Source organism: Tyto alba, unplaced genomic scaffold (genome assembly GCF_018691265.1).
Source record: "Tyto alba isolate M040663 unplaced genomic scaffold, T.alba_DEE_v4.0 Super-Scaffold_40, whole genome shotgun sequence".
NCBI lineage: Eukaryota > Metazoa > Chordata > Aves > Strigiformes > Tytonidae > Tyto > Tyto alba.
Genome location: NW_024881316.1, coordinates 5,976,131 through 5,997,991, shown reverse-complemented (window position 1 = coordinate 5,997,991; position 21,861 = coordinate 5,976,131). Strand labels below are relative to the sequence as shown.

Sequence of the window (21,861 nt, the reverse complement as noted above, 5' to 3'; positions counted from 1 at the left end):
AAAATGTCAGAAATCAGATAGTCTACATAACCTCTGTCAGCATAACTATACATTTTAAACTACAGATTGTATTTATAGGATGACATAATTATTTTAAATATTGGCCCGAACTAAGCACTTTGGGAAACATTTCCATTTGTGCCCGCACATCTGTAACAACCTCTGAGTATAAATAAAACAATAATGTGTTAAAGAGCAATGCTGCGGAGGTGAAGCAAATCTGGAGTCTAAATGTAACAGCAGCTTTGGCCTCAATACATAAATCAGAAAGGGAGATGGAGAAAGTGACTCATCAACAGCAGCTTGCCTGATTATCCCCAAACTGTCTGAACATCAAGGCAAGGGGGGAGGTGTTCACAAGGATGTGAACTGGGGGTTATTTTTCCTATCTGAATCTGTGCAGAGTGGAATTTCTTGATACACAAAAGGATTACAACAAATTCATTCCGCAATCAGCTGCAGAAACCCCACCTGCTGTGAGCCATCCCAGAGCAACTGGCTTTTAAGCTGCCCGTGGCATTCAAGCCTCATCACTGTTAATAGCAGGAGAGTCATCGCTCTTATAATTGTCTTGATGTATTTAAACATGTTTATAATATAAAACACATTTTATGTTTAATACATGGCAAGTCAGAATACCAACCAAAGTCAGATTTATTTGTATTCTCATACCATGCTTCCCCTGTAGTGCAAGCACTCACCACGTATGTGCTGTTTACGTGTTCTTCTTGAAAGACAAAGCAAGAAATGAGTTAAATATGTATGTATATATGTAAAATATGTAAATATATATGTAAAATATATGTATGTGTGTGTGTATGTAATACACACACTCTTGTAATCACTAAGGTCGTGTTTGACAATACAGCTAAACCAACCTAACAGGACAGTTTGGTTAAGCTGCATATTCAAGGCTTTAGGTTCTCACTAAGCACTACGGGAGTGCCACAGACCCGAGATCTCCCTCCAGAGAATAAAGTGCCAGAAGGCATCTCACAATGACTGCTAGCTCCCCAGGCACCAGGAGCTGCCTAGTTTGAAGGCTGGCAGTGCCCCCAAGCCCAGCGTGCCAGCACCAGGAGGATGTGAGAATCTGACACCCTCCAGCCCACCTTACTACACAGAGGTCTGATCCCGCAAACACGCTGCAGATACACCAAAAACCCCAGTACATACTGAAGGTGGCTGTGGGTGCCCCACTGGTTTTTGAGGACCCACAGGTCAGTGCAGGCAGAGAAGGTGACCCAGAGCAAGCCTTCAGCAGAGGACAGCGGTCCTACACCGGATCCAGGCCCTGGGGTGAGGGCCACAAAATCAGTCCGCTCCCGTCTCTTCCCTGCTGACTCAGCCCAATGCCCGTTCAGGTTAGCAGGCTTTTTTCCTTTGCTGATTTAAACATAGCAAAAGCTTAATAGTTATGGCCTTCTCCAGGGACAGCAGCTTCAATGCCAGCTCCAAATCAGTCTTGAGCATCTCAGAGATATGCTCTAATCCTGGCACTAAAATAGGTGCGCTCACCCACTCGCTGTCTTTCTGCCTGGCTCCTGCCAGGCATCGCAGCCTGGGGCAGAGGCAGGCTATCTAGGGGCTGAGGTTCACAACAGACTGGCCCCGCTCTCAACTCCAGCCAGAGCAGCAACTTCCACCTGCAAGAGGCACTAATTGGTGAAAATGAGCAATTACCTCAGCAAAAGCAAAAAGTTTCGGGAGGAGATGCTGAGCACCCACCAGGATTAGCTCTATCCAGAGAAGCACACCACAGGATGTACTTTGCTTCTTTGCCCAATAAATGTACTACAGCATTACTTATTTATGATGAAGGTACTTTGCATGCTGCTGGCAAGGAAGCGGTATGAATCACATTTTGTATCACTGCTTTGGAGGCTTGTTTTTATAAAACCTTATTCTGGAGAAAGGCGATCACGGTTACAAATTCCTCACCGTGTGACTTGAGGACCCCATGAACAAACCCTAAGCTTCTGGTGGGAAGTGGGCTGATTCAGGGAGCAATGTGCAGGGATCCCACAAGCACAGACGCAGTGCTGTCAGGGAGAAACATGGTCCTACACAGCTAAAGCCTGATTTTATTTTGGTGTAACTACAGGATTGTCGAAGTTGTTATCCAGGAATTACAGCGGTACAACTGTGCTCAGGCCTTGCCTGGTACAGAGAGACAGCATGGTGTGACCTCACCAACATAACAAACCTCTGGTACAGTCACACAGCAGCAACATATAATAAGACCTACAGTTGGATGTTTTAACTACACTGCAGCAAAAATACATGCCTTAGGGAAACTCCAGTGTGTGACTAAACAGGAAAGGCAACAGGGATATACAGTCAGGCACGCACATCTCTATTCTTACTTGGTCTGGATTTGTTCACCCATTTCCCTGGGTCAGCACCTGAATTTGCAATACCAGCTCCCCCGTGCTCCCCTGTCTAACGCCCAGCGGTGTCGAGTCAGCTCAGAGGGAGCCTGGATGGACAGCCAACAGCTTCACAGGGGAAAGCACAATTTTTAGTTGAGACACAGCAGCAGTGTAGTCTGTCATCAGTGATGTCACATTTAAAGCAGTTAAGTCTACGGACCACAAAACAGCAACACTAAGGTAAGGAGACAGAGCATTAGGGTATTCAAAGGCCTCCTCTTCCCTTTGGTAGCTATAATAATTGAGGGAGGGGAAATGAACCAAAACCAAGTTACATTTGCAGGCTACTTGAGTCAGACTTTTGAGGCTATGGTACTGCAGATGAGTCCAAGAGGTGAAGGTCACACTTTTTGGAAGGCAGAGATTACACTTCTAAACCGTATCATTTAAATCTGCCTACTGAATGCTAAAATTGTTCCCAGAAAACACTAAAAATTATTTGAAGAACTCTACATACACGTTGCTGTTGATCTTCAGTCACAAGGTGAAAGAAAAAGCATTCAATTTAAATCACACATTGTTTGTTTTGACGAAAAAAAAAAGTACAGTATAAATGCAAGACTTAGTAGAGCAAGGACTTAAATGCATGCTAGAAAGCAAACTATTGGGAAAAAGCCTTGTGCCTGCTGAGGCAGCCAACGTAGCATCCAAGATTCCATGTTCACCTGCTACTTCTATGAATCCAGACTGGAAAGGGCAGTTAAAAAGGACTGAAATGTAAAAGAGGGAAGGGTGAGGGTGGAAACTACAGGTATTCTTTTCAAAGGTGCCCGTCAAATGGGTAAAGTGCCAGCAAGGTTATACTTATGTTTGCCATCCATACACATACTTCAGCTTCTCAGGATACTGTGACTAATACTGTATCCTATCAACTAGCAGTGTTGCCAATACATATTAACAGGAGTATCCTGTGTCACAGGAAAGGCAATAATCCATATTGTAATCATACACAGAGATAACTAAAATCAGTACCTGTAAGAACACAATATTCTAGATTCACACTGAATGCTGGACTTGTTCTCCTCCTCCCTCAACGCACAAACATGTTCAGCCACCTTGATATTTTTGCTCTTTATTAACAAGGAAGTTTCTATATGGAGGTCATATGAAACAGGATGGAGGAACAGCTCACTGCTGCTCCCCTCTGCAAAGCTGCAGGCAAAGGGCTGACTCCTGACCTTGCCTGTACAGAACGACAACTCTCAGGGGAGTTACCCCCAGCTCATACTAGTGTACGCAGAAAGCAGCAGAAGTTTTCTAAGGTGAAAAGAATTGTGAAATTAATAATTGGGTACCCAAGCTTTGAGCAAGAGAAAAATAATCATTCACGTCCAGGGCCCGATCTGACAGCACAAAAACACAGCCAGCTTTGCCATGCAAGCTTACCAGTAGAAGTGCTCCTCCACCATCTTCGTCACGGCTCTGGAAACAGCTCTTTCATGTGGACCAAGGTGTTTATTTAAATTCACTCCAAGTTTCTCTTCCAAAAAGTCAATAATGAACTCAGTGCCAGACACTTTCTTGTGATTGTATTCAATCCAAGGCATCTTCCCTTGAGGGGAAAGTTTTCCATCAAAGTAGTTCTAAGAAAAAGAAAGCAAGTAAACAGACAGACAAAAAAGGCCCTTCAGGTTCTGTTTCAATGAGAATAAAGCTTTATAAATATTTTTCTATGGTTTTAAAGGCAACATTATCCAAACAACTTTTTTTTTTTTTTTTAAATTAATGATCTAGACTAGTGTTGGCTGTTCCATCAGAGCAACAGCTTTACCCTGTACGACAATTCAGATAAAATTATTTCCAGGTCCTGCAAGGTGTTAAGACGCTTTTACGTTGGATGCCACATGATGTAGTATTATTTAAGTACCTGGGTTATTGAAGGGCGAGAGATGCTCAGATCTCTGGGAAGATTGGGCCCATTATTCTAAACAGTTTTCTAATCACAGGATTCACAACCGAATATGGCTCTTAACATGAAAAGTGCTGTTCTGTGCAAAAGTACTTTATAAAGATTAATTCGCTACCTATCTTTGATAGCTGCATTACCTCCAAAGTGTAACACACACACACACTCTATCATAAGCATATAATGAAAGGCCTATCATTCCCTCACTGAGCAGGAAGGAAATCTGCCTTTACATATGCTTCTGCAACTTCATAACTTAGAAATCTCATATGTTTACAGACACACTTGTTACAACCGGGTCTCCCAAGAGCCCAACACCAGCACAGTACTAGCACAATACTCTGCGTAGCGCTCACGCAGAGGTAGCAATGTATTTTCCCCATTTTGCAGCTGGAGAAGGTGAAACACAGAGATTAGAGAATTTATGTCTCATCTGACAAACACAAGAGGAATTGCTGGCTTCCATAAACGTGATCAGACATCTGACTTCAATTCTCTCTTACTCCAGAAGGCAGAGACACAAGGCAGAGCTTTCTTCTTTTCTTGTGATTCCTGTCCTCGCATCCTGTTATTTAATGAATGACAAAATCCTAGCTCAGAAAGCCAAAGCATAAAGGCTCTGCACTCAGCCTCTGGCAGTCACCCTAAGCATTTCGGGAGCTAGCTCCTAATTGCTAGAGGTTTAGGGTTACCAGTTCTGGACTGACCTGTTTCGGTCTCCAGTATCTACCCTTCTTGAATCCACTAAAGATGGACGAAGGGCCTCTCGCAGCAAGACACCAGGACACGCCTCCAGCTCAGGCTGAGAGCACAGCATCCTGGCTACCACTCAAAACGTGGATGTGCAGCGCACGACGAACGCGCGGCCATTCCCGGAGGCTCTTCCCTTGTGGATGAAAACAGAGGAAGCGGGTAACACTGCTGGGAAAACAATGCCTCCCGGCTGCAGCCTCCTCTGGGATTTCTGCCCGAACACATAGCATGGGAGGGACACCACCAGATTACAGTCTCATCTGCTGCATCCCTGCGTGGGTGAATAAAGCAACTGAATCCACCCCGCTCGCACGTGTGGGCGATGTGGGGGTTATTACTCCGGTCCATGGGAGAGCACTGCCCCATCCTTCCACCTTCCAGACCTTTCCTTCATCAGAAAGGTTCTTTCAGCACTCAGACTGATAGGTCTCCATAATTTTTCACTGTGAATTTACCACAGAATCGTAAGATTTTTCTAGAACTACATAGTGAGTCTATACATGGCACTGAGCATTGCTGGCTTAAGCCTTGTTAAGCCCTTTCAGTATGACATTTCCCTTCTCGTGCACAAACCCTGATATTTTGCAGAAGCTACTAGACTTGAAGGTGTGTTTATGACATATTGCAATTACTGTACTCTGTATCATTTGCAACCCAGAAAAAAAAAAGTTCTTATTCAACTGCACATTTCTTCAAGCACATATATATACTACACAAAAAAACACTGCATTTAATCTTGTTAGTACTACATTAATATCACACTCTCAAAAACACAAATGAGAACTAAAGTTCTTACAGGTAAAGCTGGTTTACCTAAACTTAAAAAAGCCCTCTCAGGATTTTTGTATTACATACAGGTTATCAAACAAAAAAACAAAACATCTTTCAACGACCTGAGAAAACCTTAGTCTCGTAACACATCTTTTCTAGTGTTCTTGTATCCTCCATTCTCAAATGGGTATTTTTAGGCTTGAAACTTTGGTATCCTTATGGCTGCTACTAATTGCCATCAAATATTTATCAATTTTCCACTTAAAAACTGTTCCAGCTGCAAAGCAGGGAAAAGCTCTGGTATTATCATTAAAAAAACAAAAACAAGTCAACAAAATATCCCCTCATACCTCATAGTACATTTAACTCAACTGCAACCTGCAAAACAACAATAACAAGCTCCCCAGAATCTCATTTAGAGAGGAATTCATAAACAAAATGGCATAAGGCACTTCTGGGATAATGTTATAGTACTATCCAGAAGAAAATAGGTTCCACATTTTCAATTACTGCTGCTTGTGCTTTTACTTTTACTCATGTCTCTTCCCAAGGAGGCTACCATTTTCACAAACCTGGCATGAAAACAGGGCATTTCTGCTTTGCTAAGTACTTATCAGATTACACAAACACTCAGGTCTTCATATTTGTGAGGGAATCAAGGAACACCCAAAAGGTGTCCACCAACACCCAGGATCGGCTCTTTCAAAGCAAGCTTCATCAAGAAAAGCATCAAACATTTTCAAGACCAGTTAAGTACTACGACAGCCCAGCCAGGGTGGGGTTGTCCAAATTATTTTTGATGGACAACTCGCACCTAGAAAGGCAGCTTCAAGAAAACAGGAGCACATTACAAGAGGGCATCTGTTGAGAGAAATTCAGGTAAGAGTCAGGTAGGAATGTGCTGCCCAATTCCACATTTGCATGCCATTAAAGCACACCGTGTAACACGGAGCACGTCGTTCAACAGTCTGATGCACTATAACAAAGTATAAACGCAAGGAATCAAAAGAGTAAATAAAAGCAGTCTGATCATCCTGCTGCCTTTTCCTCCCTCTGTTTCACAACCTTCCCCTTGAAGCACTCCCTCCCCGGGAAGGTGATGACCAGAGCGGGTCTCCAGAGGCACCAGATGCCACCCGGAGTGCCATCGCTCCTCCACCACGGCCCCCACCGCTGCGCAGGGAGGCGAGGTGTGAGGTGTTCCCTCCTGCACCCGGCCCTGCTCCGGCTACACACCCACCCCGCTGCCCGCCGGGGGGGGGGGGCATCGGGTGTCTCTGTCACCTACAGCGTCCTACAGGTAACACAGCCCCGAGGGAACAAAATAGAAGTCTCCAGGTACTCCTGAGTACAGGAAACTCCGTAACTCCAGCTGAGAAAGGAGCTGCCCGCTGGCTCCCCCACTACTACCCCCTGCTCCCCTGCCGCTTAACCCCACAGTGGGATCCATACCTTCCTCCACCCGCCAAAGCCAAATGCAGCACCATACTCCTAACACAAGCACAGAAACAGAACCTGCCTCTTCCAGGAAAAAAAGCTGCATCCTCAGCTTAACTCCACCAAACTTACCTCTAAAACCCTACGTAGGGTCAGTAACCCCAAAAACACCTTAAGCCCATGTAAACCGGCATGGCTAAAAGCAGCAACCTGGCGTTCCCAGCACCCAGGGGGACCCATTCCTGCTCCCGCAGCGTGGCACGGGGAACCGAGCTGGGTTAAAGCCAAATAAACTAAACCTTCATGGCTCCAGCTAGGCCAGCTCTGGCACAGAAAAGCACATGAAGGAAGGGACAAGAGGGAGCTGCCACCTGCTGAAGGTAGGACTGCTGCTCCTGATGATCCACAGCTGGTAAGTAGGGGTTGAGAGAGATGCAACACCAAATAGCAATGCTGACCTTCAGTACAGAAAATAGAGGGGAGGATGACCCTCTGGAAATCCCTCTCTCTGAAAAGCTAGGTGACTCACTTCTACCCAGCATTAGCTGTCTAAACGACTCCATCCTGAATCACACAAATCCACAGTGTTATCTTTCAGAAGCGACCGTATCCTGTCAGGACTAGCTTTTATACTGCAGCCTTCTTTAACTACTCGCCACCAGAGCAACTTCGATCACTGCAAACCTCTGAACCACATCAACTGCCATTAGAAAGAAAACAGATCTCACCAAAATAGTTTTCCCTTCAAACGTGCAACTTCTACCCAAATTACTGTGGGTGGAGAAGCCATGTGCACCAAGTACTCCTGCTCCAATTACATGTTCAAACTCCAGTATCTTGCAGGTTCTGTAAACCTAAATGAGGAAAATACGTCCCATGGATAGACATCTCCCTCTTTAATGCTTTGAAGTATCTAACTCAAGTACCATTAAATCGTAAGATAATGAACATGAAACTCAGGCTTTTAAAGACTTAAACAAAATATACTAATTAGGTTTTCCTTCACTCCCAATGTAAAGGAGTTTAACTGTATATGAAGCTGAATGAATATCAACCACAAATGTGTAAAAAAAAAAAAAAACCCACCTTGTAATACGGTTGCTTCTCCTCTGTAAAACACTGGACATAAACAAAACATTCTTCCTAACACTTTGGTATGCAGCAGTAAAAAGTGACTTGAGCCCATGCAGGGTGAGCGTGCAACATAACCACGGCTCAGTCTCTTTCAGACCAAGTAAGAGGACAAATTTACATCACTCGGCGGGGGGGGGGGGGGGGGGGGGGAAGACATTTCTTCAACCCAAGATCCTCATTATATTTATCAGCACTGTTGTATCACCTTAAACGCGCTCAATGCTTTATACAAACAGAAAAGAAACTGGTCCCACGTTTCAAAGAGCCTGCACGTTGTACAGCTTACCGACACCACAACAAGGCGCACGCCAGACTCGCAGCATCGCAACTAAACCTTGACGCTAACAGGCGAGACTGACAGATTCAAATTTCTGCTTTCCTGGCTTTCATTCACTGGAGTAGTTTGGGCTCCATCCCCTGTGGGAAGATGGCACAGGATGCACCCAGACACAATTAAGGAGCAGTATTTATGACCTCTAAAAGCAATCCTGTCTCCCTTCACTGGAGGGGAAGCACCGGTGATAGGAGGTGAAGCAAAAGGCAAACACGTCTCCCCAGGAGAGCTCAAAGGAGAAACCCTCCAGGAAAATAAGATGCGGCTCTCTAATCTTGATCTCTTTATCATGGTGAAATTCAAAGACCAAATAATGTTATGCTTTAGTTTTGGGGTGTTATTTAGCATTATATAAACTCCAGACTACTCTCTCGCTTCAGCATTTCCAGCCAAGTTAGCTTCTAACATTCGTTTAGCTTTGCCAGTTAAATGAGAGCTGTTCCAGACCAATGTTGTTCAAGTCATATCTTTAAAGGTTATACACCAAATTTAACCAGAGACATAAAAGTGTTGGCATACCCACTTAGTTGTAGTTGCATGCTTACATCTCCCTGGGCGGGGTGGAGGAGAGACGGGATGCCTACTTGCCATTTCATGCAATTATAGCAAGCTGCAACGTAAAGGGAAATGGCACCATGTACCTGGTAAGGTAAATCAGCCATCCTCAAGTAAGTTTCCATTTTCAGGCAGAAGGGAGATAAACTTGGAACACCATTGGTAGGCCTTGAAAACTGATGCAGTATGATGGCATCTTTCGAATCAAGCTCTTGCTCTTTCCTGTCAAAAACGAAAGAGAATTCAAAAACAAAACAGAAAAAGAAAAAAAAAAAAAAAAAACAGGTGCATGATGCATCAGTACGCTAAGCACACAAAGGATCCCGGCTGAGGAACACACACATAGGGATGGCTGCGGGGTTTCGGTTCGCGGGATGTAGCACCCGTGAGAGGCGCCGGGGCCGCCGTGGTGGGCGGCAGGCGCGGCTCAGCCCCACGGGCCCTGCCCCACGGGCCCTGCCCCACGGGCCCTGCCCCACGGGCCCTGCCCCACGGCCGGGGGACGGCAGAGCGCGGGGGCCCCCGGGCCACCTGTGGAGGCGAGGGCAGGGCGCCACCTCCGCGGCTGCAGAGAGTAAATAAAGGGTGTTAAAAATAAATAAATATTTTTAAAAAATAATAATAATAATAATAAAAAAAGAGCAAAACCACGGTGAAGCAGAGCGGCCAACCCAGCAGGCCTCAACGCCCCCCCCCCTCAGGTGAGTGCTCGGGAGGCAGCGCCCGGCGCGGCGCAGGCCCCGCGGCTGCCCGCGGCCCCATTCCCGCCGCCCCCCCGCCCCATTCCCGTCCCCCCCCGCCCCATTCCCGTCCCCCCCCCGCCTCACCGTATGGCCAGCAGCTCGTGGAGCAGGTAAGCGGCGGCGGCCAGCAAGGCGCCGCCCGTCAGGTACAGCGTCTTCTTCCACCAGGAGTCGGAGCCCAGCGCCGCCATGGTGCCGCCCGCGCCCCCGCCCGCCAGCGGGAAGGCGACGATCTCGCCCCCATAGAAGGCGGGCGGCGGCTCCTCGGGCCCCGCGCACCACCCCAGCGACAGGCTGCGGTTGCGGCTCAGGTCCGCCACGCAGGAGCGGGGCGCCGCCAGGCCCACCCCCCACAGCATGCTGCGCCCGCCGACCGCATCCCCCGCCGCGCCGCGGAGACACACACACACACCCACCCCCCCCCCCGCCTGCCCCGACCGGCCCCGGCCCGGTCCCGGTCCCGGTCCCGGTCCCGGCCGCCGCGGCGGGGAGGGCCGCGCCGCGCTGCGCGGCTCACGGCGGCTCCCTCGGCCCTCGCTGCGCGGCTGCGCAAGGCGGCGGGGAGGGGATGGGGTGGGCCGGGCCTGCCCGGGCGGAGGCCCCCGCTGGGCCCGGGGAAGGAGGCGGGGGGGGGGTTGAGGGGGGGAGTTGCGCCGTCCGAATTTGAGGGCGGGAAGACGGGGTGCTGAGGGCGGGAAGACGGGGTGCTGAGCGCGCTGCGCGCCCGGGGGCTTTTCGCGCTGAAATGTCCGCGGTCCGCCGCTCCCAGCGTCGCCGCGCCGTTCCGTGGCTGGAGGAACGAGGGCCTCGTGTTTTAGCCCGCCTGTGGGACGAGAGGCGGCGGGGCATCGCGGCCACACGCCTCGCCGCGCACCTCGCACCCCGCCAGACAAACACACCTCGCACCCCGCGGCAGTTTTCTCCCTGCCGTTCCCGCTGGTGCCCGTGAGGTGACGGAGGGAAGCACCTTCACACGCCGAAAGGGAAGCCAAGTGACTTCAAAGCAAGCCCCTCGGCCCACGGGGCAGCGGGGTTTTGGCCCGGGTGGTCCCGCCGCGGCCTGCGCATCGCACTGACCCTAAAACACTAACAGTGCCCTTTGTTTTCTGATTAATACCACTGCCCGAAACGCTTCGTCCGTCACCAGCTGCTGCCGCGGGTACACAGCTGCTCCGGAAAGCTCCCACTAGTTAGGTATTTTATTACGCCATCACGGGTAATAGAAGTGACCCGATCCTTCACACAGACGGAGTGACTTTCAGTGTCTGGGGTGTGAGAGACAGCGTCTGTGACCAGGGCTTTGCAGACGCCTTACCTCAGGGTACGGGACAGATCAGACAAAGGAGGAAGATGAGGAAGAGGAGAGCCCTGAGCGAAGCCGTGGAGTTCAGACCCATGTACCAACTTCTCCAAGTGCCAGCAGCGGCCAGTTTTGCATTGAGTTTTGTTGTGCAATATCGGTGAGAACAATGGTCTCTGCCTCCTGCTTGCACTCGCCGCGGAGGCTGCTGTGCTCTGACACGTGCCTGCAGTAGCTCCTTGCAGCACTTTGTTTTATTCCTCACTTTTAACTCGTTGTTTATGGGTAGTCAATTAGCACAGGCTATGGCACAAGAGCCCCATGTTTGATATGTTGCCTATGTTTGATCCTGTGCTGACGCCCTGCTCTCAGGCATTAACAAGATCAGAGAGGTCCCAAGGACCTGGTAAATCTCGTTCCACAGACAGGTTGCTCCCTCTAAAATCTGGTGCGCTCCTCTGCCCTGCCCTCATCTTTAGCGAGGGGATGGCTGAGCACCTTCTTCACAGCTTTTGGGCCGCTCCACGCTACAGATGATGATCAGGTAATGAAATAAGAGTGGAAAATGAGAGCAGCGGCTGCTTCATGCCACAGCTGATCAATTGCAGCGTGAGGTTTTGTTAAATTCTTACGACAGGGCAATAAAGAAACAAGGAAAGTGCTGCTTCTCTGCTACAGCACCTACAAATCTCAGGCTGAAGATCTGTTTCAAGTGGCAGACAGCCTAATAAATCTGGACCATCACAGCCTGGTAGCTGGTCTCAGCTTTTGCTACTGCAAGGGAATTGCTTGCTGTGTTACCGATAAGAGGGATCCAGTTACAGATGGGATCTAAGCTTCTGTGAGGGCAGAGAAAGGTCCTGGGCATCCACATCCCAGCTGCTGCCACTGCTTGACTTTCAGAGACAAATGAGCTATCCTAAAACCTGTGTTTTGAATCAGTGGCCAGCACAAAGTGAGGGAGTGGAGAGAGGGAAGGAGGAAGTAAATCATTTGCCTCCCAGTGCTGCCCTGGACAAAGTAGGCAAACCTGGTGTTTTGAAGGAAGCATTACTGCGATTTATGCTCTGAAACTCAATGCTGTGTGCTGGTAGTCCAGCTTGTGCCTTTGCTGGCGTTCAGATGCTGTACAGATGCCAGGGAGGCTGAAAGGCAAACCAGTTACCTCAGGATTATTAGAGCAGTACTCCGTTCGGATGTTTAACGTTTGTTCAGCAAAGAGACTAACGCCCTTCTGTTGGAGAAGGACCTTTACGCTGTGTTACTGCTGTTCTGGGTGCAGTGTTGCCCGGGGGCTGCAAGGGTCCAGTGCACAGCAATGCCTCCCAGTACACAGCGTGGGAAGCCTCCGTAGCAGAGCCCAAATGTCTCATGGTACGTTGGATACAGATCCCCACAGACACACCAGCAGCCTTGCTGTCCTGCTCATAAACCAGATTTTAAGAGGTTGGTTACGACCTGCATGGCACTGACCGGACTTGGCCCTTTATAAGGTGCAGGTCCCAATGTCACATCTTGGTAGCCAGAGTTTAACGACAGTAAATAAAGAGCACGGATAAAACACAAGTTCTGTACCCTCGTACCTGTCCCACACACTTCGCCTCAAAGAAGCTCACAGGTGCTGCCCACCAGACTGACAGCCGCCTCGCTGTCTCAGAGAGTGGGAATCCAGCTCTGCGTCTTTGAGAAATTACCACTTTTCATTTTTTTGAGTGGGAAAATAAGAGCTAACAGTGATACACCCACGTACGTGCCTGTCTGACTGCAAACACAGGGCGAGTGTGGCACAGTCTGGAAGAGTCATCCCTCAAATACATCATGCAGAGCAAAACAGGATCTAAAACGTTCAAGTACACTTTTATCTGTAATCTGGTCTAGTACAATTGCCTAGAGGAAGAGAGAATAACAAAATAAATAGATTTTTCTAGTTAATATAAATCTAAGCCTGATTTTTCATAGAGCAAGCCGATTTCTTCTTCCAAAGCCTGCAGTTTGATTTGAGGGCAGGGAAGCACTAACAAACTCATTCTGTATGTTGGTATAAAGACCCTTGATCTTCATTACGTTAATCTTTTTTATTTTTTTCTGTAATGTCTTTGGGTTCATTGCACCTCTTAAAAAAAGCCTGCAGTTAGCACAGCGGGCTGCCCACAGAACTGGCAGCAGCTGTCAAAACCGCAGCCGAAACCCGGTGGTTGCGATGGGTTTTTTGTGGAGCCCCACTGCAGAAGCTCTCCCATCTGTATTTTGGCTGAGAACTAACTACGCTTTCTAAAAATCAGGGTTCAGGCTGAATGCCTTGCCCCAAGTTTTACTTCTCCTGTACTGCTGCCAACGGGGTTTGCACAGCAGAGCTTCGCTTGCCAAATCTCTCCTGGCGCTTCAAGAAACAGGGCCACCCATTTTCCGCTCATCTCCCACACTGGTGTCACTCACATCTCCTACTCGCTGCCTCTCTCTCTTCCAAGCGGCCGGAGTTTGGGCAGCACGGGGCTTTCAACAGCTCCGTTGATCGGTACAGGTTGTTTTTACAGGTTGCTCTGCCTGAAGCGAAAGCGCCGCGCCGTGCCCATGCGCGGTGACCGACTGTCCCCAGGCAAAGTGACACCCCTGCTCAGGTTGGGGTGCTCGCTTCGTGTGCTGGCAGGGCATCCTTCGGTGCTACAGAAATGCTTTCCTTCTCTTTGAAAAAGCCCAGACTTACTGAGCCCTTCTCTGCAGAAGACATCGTTTAAGAGGGTTTTGTGGTGAGGGCTGAGTTTCTGAGAGGGTGAAAAAAGGTTTTTTCATGGCCGTCAGGCTCTCCAAGATCCTTCTGAAGTAATTGCTGACTGCTGCCAGGAATGGTTTTGTTGTAATATTAATGATCTCTCTGGGCATCGTGAGTTTCATATACATGTCTTTTTAATTATTCAGATAAAAATAGCCAAGGTATAGCTTCAAAACAGTCATGCTGCGTTTCAGTTTGGATTCAGAAAAGGGTTTAATGGTAACTTTAATGGCATACAAAGGTACAAATACATAGGAAATGCAAAACATCCAGAATCTAAACTACTACTTCTGTGCTGTACAAAAGTACCTATATTTCAGTCCACATGAAGTGCAATTCCAGTCGTTCCCCAGAGTTTACCTTTCTGGTAAACAAAGCCACTTGCTGAGGTGATGCATACCCTGAGACTGCCCTGAAGGACGTAAATAACTCAGGGTTCCTTGCTTTCACAAAAAAAAATATATATATATAAATAAAAAATGGCTTTGCTTGAAACCTCCTGCTTTCTGAAGGTGGAAATACTCAGGCTGGCAGCTGAGTATAGGTGTCTGCTACTCAGCTGACAGACCTACAGTCTCACAATTGTTTAGTAGTTTTTAATTTTATTACGCTGTTTTACAAGCTTGGACAACTGACAACCCTCATAATGTCATGGGGGTGGCTACACACTTTTGTAGTCAGATCTTTCATATAAAATTTTCTCGGCAGCAGAATAGTGTTGGGAACCAGCTACAGATTGCCTGACACAGCCCGGTGCAGTGCCTCCCAGTCTTTGGCCTTTTGTAAGTGCTCTCCCATTTACAGCACCCTCCGATCAGAAGGAAGCTTTGCAGTACACACTGCCATGACCTGGCCGGCCTCTCAGTTCGTATTTGATTAATAATAGGGATGTATGAAGTTTTTGCAGATTTCCTTACACAGATTTCCTTTCCTTACCATATTTACTCATTTCAAAGGATCTGCATGGCCTCTGGATTTTTACCCCATTAAATAAGAAGTGGTGTTTTTTGTGGGAAAATTAGTTCCTTAATGCATCTGCCTTAGATTAGCTAGCAACTAGCCTAAGGTGCTAACGACAGAGTTAAAAGCGCTAGCTGCTGCTGACTCTGCAAAATGGAGCAATGTACCATTAATGAGCACAAACCCTGTCAATCCAGGGCAACAGGACCCCAAAACGTGACGGGGAGATTATGCCAGCGTGACACATTTTTTTCTGCAGATCAACTCCCAGCTGAAGGCAGTGGGAGGAGAATGAGAAGGGACGGAAAGAGGGGGGGGAGGAGAGCCTGTTCCAGAGGCCGTGTCCCTGAGGCCAAGGCTGTGCTTTCATCTCCGGGGAGCTCTGGAAGTGCAGAGGGATGGGAGAGACGGTGGCAGAGCCGTAGGCATGCGCTCTGCATCTTCTGAGGAGGCGAGCTGCTGAGCACCGTAGCAGACAGCAGGGTTTTGGTTTATTGTGAATTTGGTTCTGGAAAGAGGTGTTTGTCGAGTAGTCCTGTAGACAGAAGCTTTTTTCTTATCTACGGGTAGGATTCAGTCAGGGAGAGGTGCTGCACCACCCGCATGGGAATTCTGTCGTTTGAAGTTTCTTCCATTACCCGCTGCAGAGTCCTTCAGCCCACGTAGCTTCCTCCCTTTCTCATCCTTTCACGGGACATCATCTCATCTGACTACAGCTTCAGAAACATCGGCATCCAGGTTCATCTGGGCTCTCATGCTTCCTCTGGAGAAGAAAAAACCAAGGTGTCTCCAGACTACTTCTTGTCAGCAGCCACAGCAGGGCAAGCCAGACCTCATCCTCCCCACACACGTTTCTCCTTAGCCAACACCTTTTGTTGGCAGCTTTGGCAGGACTTTTCTTACGGTGGTGTACTGAGAAATGCCGTCCTGGTCATTCAAAATCCAAAGGGTCGTTTTGCCTGGCTGCAGAGCAGAGGCCTCCAGGCAAGCCCATGACCAGGGAACTGCTTTGAGCTCTGGAGGAGTTAGAGGGTCTCGCTATTAGGATCGGGAGGGGGCTAATGAACATGGGGTCACCTCTCTTTGCCATGGAAAGGAAATCTGGTATTCGTTTGTTTGGCAAGAACAACATTGTGGTTTACTGGTTGTTAAGATCCCTGGATGTGGCAGAGACACAACGGGCCCCTTAGTTTTGTAAAGAGAAACTTCAGGCTGGAGCAAGGGAGGTGAGGCACTGAGCTGCCGCTTCTCCAACAGCCGGAAGGCAAAGCTGGGAATTAAACCCCAAGTTTCAGTGCTGGGGCTATGCTTCATCAGAGGGCGCTCAGCGAAAATCTGCTAAATTTGACTGTTATTCACATGAGTTGGATACATTCTTCTGAGGTCTCCTTTTAACTTTCATTTTTATTATATGTCTTCAGGTTGTATGTGCTTATTCTAGTTCAGGAAAATAAACATCACCTCTTTTTCTATATCTTCTATTATTTTAAGTTTTTATAATACAACTACTGTGCACGGCAAAATTAGCAGTTCAATCTCCAAGTTGTTTCAGAGCTGATTGTTCTTAAGTTAACACATCTCATAAGAATGCAACAGAGGCTTCAGATTTATTAATGGAACACTAATGGTCTTCACAGTCCTTTTAAGCAGAAAAAAAAATTATATTTCAGAAAAAGCGAATATTGATTATAATGCTGGAGTGACTCCATGTGGGAATAAGAGCACAATAAAATGCAGATCGAAGTATATATCCTGAAATCCTAATGCACTGCGAGGTGGCTGTGCAATTAATGCATGTGTAAGTCAAGACAGGTCAGGTGATTTTACAGCCTAGGTGAAATCCCAGCCCTTCGGGCTAGAATAAAACATGACATCGTTTTATTCTGCTTCAAGAAAATGGGATGTGTGTCAATACAAATAAAGTCTACTGTTAGCACAATCTTTAAACTATTAGAATTTTGTCCTATAACCGGGAGCAACTGGGGGAAATACAGGCTGATTTTTGTCACAAAAACATTATCTCAAAATAATGTTTTTTTTTATTTGAGTTTGTAGTACTGTTCAGTCTAAAAAGAATCAAATTGTTTTGAAAGGGTTACAAAGCAGTGTTCCACCTTCCACTGGAGGAGGGGCTAGGGAAAAGACGTGGTTATGATGGTAAGACACTGCATTACATAAAAAGAACTATTTTTTGGTCACTCATCATGAAGCAGGAGACAATGCAACAAAATTCACCCCGAGTTGGAAAAACAGAAAGTTATTCTGAGGCAGCACAGAACCAAATAAAGCACAAACTCTGCTTTAGAGGTAGTGAAGGATGATTGTACACCGAGTGTTACTACTCCCTTGCAGGCCCAGCAGAGGCAGCAAGGGAGAAGCATTGCGACTTCCAAGGGAAGGTGATGGGGAAGAGGGATTCTGCGTTTGGGCTTCTGCATCCTTCCCGCTAATAAGATGATGTCAGTCATTTTATTAAATAAATGCTGACTCAACAGTGTTGCAGTTTTAGGATACAGGTTGTTTGTACCTGTGGGATAGATAGTGAAGAAGTTTTGCTCTACCTCATGCTCCCGATAAAAGGGAATTAAATTCAAAGTACAGTGGGAATACACCTGCGTGTGGCAGGGTAAGAGATCCTCTACACAGACATGGGGAGCACCATAAATGAGGGAGCTGGCAGCTACTCATGATTACTAGGTGACCAATATTCAGTCTGAAGTGAGAGAAGCCCACCTTTCCTTCCCAGGAGCTCAGCGAGGCAGGGCACTGGAGGTTAACATGCCAAAACCAGTGGGAGGCTGTGAATGCCTGACTCCCAACCCTCAGCAGTTCCCCTCTGAAGGCACACCTGAACCTGGCTGCCCTCCATACCTTTGGCTTCACACTTCTCAGCTCCATCAGATTCCTACTTACCTTCCAGGCATCGCTCTTCTTACTTCTAGTTTCTGGCTTTTCAGTGCTGTCCCCCGTTCTGGGTACTCCTGGGTGCATCTCAAATCCCTGCAACTACAGTATCAACACTTGCGTGGTGACTCGTGTTCTGCCTCGCTTTTTCTCCTCCAGTCTTCTTCATCAGGCTGGCTAATTACAGAAGCTGAGCCTCTTGATTTCCAAACCTCTGAACTGCATGTGATTATTTCTTTCAAGAATGTCTTAGAAGTGTGTGGAAAATAAGATGCCTTTTTTTTTTTTTTTAACTTAAAGCCGAGATTTCAACGTAATTAAAGAACTTGAGAAGCCATTTTCAGAAAAGCTTCCTATAAGATAGTCTTTATTCTTACCTCTACTCACAGCCACCACACACTTTCTTTCCCACTACCTTCTCCTTTCTTTTTCCCATTCCCTAGGAACCTGACACAGGGTGTTTGTGGAAACGTATGTAAAGAAATTGTAAAACGCTGCAAAAATGGCTGTGAAACGTCACTGGACCACCAAGGAACAAGGGGCAACGAGACAGCATAACAGGACATCGTGGGACCGGGACTGGGTGGAGGAATGGGAGAGACACAACACGAGGAGCCACAACAGAGCTGAACAGCTGAGACCACCCCGAACAGCATCGTTTGCTCTCTGGGATTTTTCTGGCCAGATCAGCTCCTTGCTCTGCTTTGTTGTGTAGCAGAAACAAATGGCTAGGAACAGGAGAGTCAAGGGTCTACAGCCAGAAATAAACACAGATGCTGAAGAAGAGCAAACCCCAAGAACAACCTTTTTCCAATCTCAAGGCAAGAGTCACTTCTTGTCCCAGGTGCGCGCCTGGTGCTCTGACATGACCTTCTTTACCTCCTACCACTGCTACTCCCGTAAACATTGAAGCTACAGCTCCCTACTCGTGAACAACTTGCAACAGGAAAGCCAAAAGACTTGAAAATTCCTTTGACTTAAATTCTGTTCATTTCGGTAGCACCTATTAAATTTCCACAGAAACTAGGCTAAGAGAAGTATGAAATCTTGACTGGTTTCCTATGCACAGATTTTAAGAAAAAAAGTCTCTGCAGCATGAACACATAGTATGCATTCAGTGCACAGTACTGAATTTGATCACACTGTGCCAGGGATGCATTTATGAATAATGCAAAGAATAAAATTTAAAAAAAAGGGCAAAAAACCCAAGGTGTAGGATATTCTTGCACTGTTCGTTATCTCACTGAAATTATCTCTGGTGCAATCATTTACTTTCTAGCTTCAAAAGAGGTTGTTTTAACCAGAGGGATGAAATACAGCCAGAATAGTTAGGATTTTTCACCAGGAGAGGAAAGCTGAGGGCTAGTGACTGAGGACGGAGCATATCGGGACATCTGGAGTCACGCCACGGGTGCAAGGACCGGTTCAAACAGTCGCCACTCACTAAACTCTCCCGGATTAACAGGGCTCCTGTGCACGTGTAGGAGCAGAAAGGTGCTTGTGATAAGGTTTTTGTCAAAACCAGGGGGTATCCACGGCCAACCAGGTCCACGTGCTTGTTGCTTAAGCGTCAGCCATTGTTAATTAGGTACGTGATCCCTCTTGTGAGCCTGGGAGCAAACCCCAAGCAGCATCAAAGGCTTTTTGTGCTGACTGCAACAAAAATAGCAGTGAATAAAAATGGTTCCTTCCCCAGGTGGCTCACAGTTTCATAAAAAACTCCAAGCAAGTTGGAAGGGAAGGGTGTGAAAGCTGAGATGACAGCTGGTCACGCAAACATCTGCCATTGGGGCTTTTAAAGCCAACAAAAATCAGCTGCTCTATTCCAGTTTATCTACATTAGTTTTATTTCACTTGACAGGTCTCAAAACAAATAGGTGAAGGAGGGGATTGTCCTCTTCCTCCTCCTCGGATGTTTCTAGGGGGCTACCCCAAGAATCTGTCCAGGTCTCGGTGCTTTTCAGGTACTGTTTCTTGCAATTCACTGTTGGTAAATTTTGAAACAAGCGGTCATACTAATAACTTCGATTGAAGCTGGTAACTTGGTATGGGGAACTCACTTAAGCCGCATGGTTTAACATGCCTCAGCACACCGTTAGGAACAAAGACTGCTGGTTATCTGCCCGGGCTCCAGGTTTTCCCCAGCGTCACTCCCGTCCCGAACGCCACGCGCCCCGGGGCACGCACGAGCGGTGGAGCAGACCCCCACGCAGAATGTCAGGCAGAAAGGGCACGAGGGCGTGCTCCCCCCGCCGACGGCGTTAGCGAGGCCGTTACTGAAAGGCTGCATCCAATTTCCACTGTCATGCTTCAGAACGGATGCTCACCGCAAAATTTTATATCCCACTCAGAAACTTACGCCGTAGTGGTAATAGCTGTAGAGGTAATCCCAGTCCATCTACTTAGGAGAAAATTAAGGGGCGACTTGACTCAAAACTACAGCTGATAAGAGAGGTCCTTGACCTAAAAAGTGAAGACGTTAAAACATCACTGGTTGGGATCTGAGGTAGACTACTTCAACTGATGAATTTCTGGAACGATTTACTTACTGACATAGTGGCTTCTCCAACACTAAATTCTACGTGAAGATGAATCTTCTTCTCAAAGCCAAGGTATAGCCCCAAGAAATATTATGAAGCAGAACTTACTGTCATGTAAATGATCACACCAGATAATCCTTTTTAGTCTTAATACCTATGAAATACTATTATTTCCATTCTAAATTAACTATATTCTTCCGGGCATCATCAGGTCCGTCATGAAACTCGGATCCCAAGGCAAGATGCGGATACAGCAAAGCAGCAAGTATGCAAATATTAAAACGATAATTTAGCCCGCCAAACCTCTACAGCAGGAGAAATGCACAAGTAACAAAAAAAAAAAAAAAAAAAAAAAAAAAAGAAAGAATAAAACACCAAAGCAAAGACTTTAATCTTCATCCCTGCAAACACAGCCAGACCACCCCTGTACCCGTATACAAGCTGAAAGGAGAGAGAAGAGATACATGGGGACACACACAAGACCATTTATTTAGAAAGTTCTATTTCATTGTAAATCAACTTTTCCTTACCCTGGCACTAGAACTTTAAGACTGAGTAGGTACGGCACTTCAGTTCTCAGCCAGACTGCTAATGGATCATTTTTCTACCATAAAGCTCTGGTAAAATTTGGTAAAATTCTACCTGCAACTTCCCTTTAATTTGGGCAGAGGGCAAAAGTTGAAATAATAGGCACAGATCCAAGTCCCTTTATGGTGAAGAAGCTTCTAACAGCTGAGGCACTTCGGTCTAGGAGATTCTTCTTCCACTGCACAGTTAGCTCACAACAACTGCAGAAATAGCATGACCCAACAAAAAAGGTTTGCTGCTCTGTTTTTTTTTTTTTTTTAATCCCCTCCTCTCAGGGAGAAGGCATAATATAAAAACAAGTGTTTGTGTTTTTTAAGTGTTTTGTATATTTTAACTGAGTAACTTAAATACCTAAGGCATTTTATTCATCACACGTTGGTTTTTTTTAACTCATTCTGCATTTAAGCTGTTATTCCACGGAAATCTGAGTTTTCCTGGTAGGACTGAAAATGCCAACGTGTACAAGAGCTTCCTCTGAGCTATTGACAAAAGAATTTGCATTTCCCTGTCCAACAATTTGAAACTACTTTCTGATTAAAATATTCTTCAGAAGCTTTGCTCATTTCAATTTTAAAAGATCCCTGAGATAATGGGCACTTGTTTTTGTTTGTTTGCTTTTTTTTGTTTGTTGTTTTGTTTTGGTTTTTTTGGTTTTTTTTTTTTTTTTTTTTCTGAGACTGCACTAAAATATTTGGCCACAACCAGTATAAGCATCACTAATGCAAACAGCAAGC

At 46.7% G+C, this 21,861-nt stretch overlaps 1 protein-coding gene across 2 annotated transcripts in view; it reads right to left on the bottom strand.

Moving 5' to 3' along the window:
* The window catches only part of FAXC (failed axon connections homolog, metaxin like GST domain containing), a 28,354-nt gene extending 17,828 nt beyond the window's left edge, over positions 1-10,526 (bottom strand). The window contains exons 1-3 of one of the 2 annotated variants that reach the window (XM_033006439.2): positions 10,150-10,526; positions 9,409-9,544; positions 3,819-4,015 (exon numbers count right to left, since the gene is read on the bottom strand). In XM_033006439.2, the coding sequence (XP_032862330.2) occupies positions 3,819-4,015; positions 9,409-9,544; positions 10,150-10,424 (608 nt within the window). In that variant the 5' untranslated portion in view covers positions 10,425-10,526. The remainder of the gene's footprint in view (positions 1-3,818; positions 4,016-9,408; positions 9,545-10,149) is intronic. The other variant, XM_033006440.2, reaches the window with a different exon arrangement.
* Positions 10,527-21,861: the final 11,335 nt, after the last annotated feature.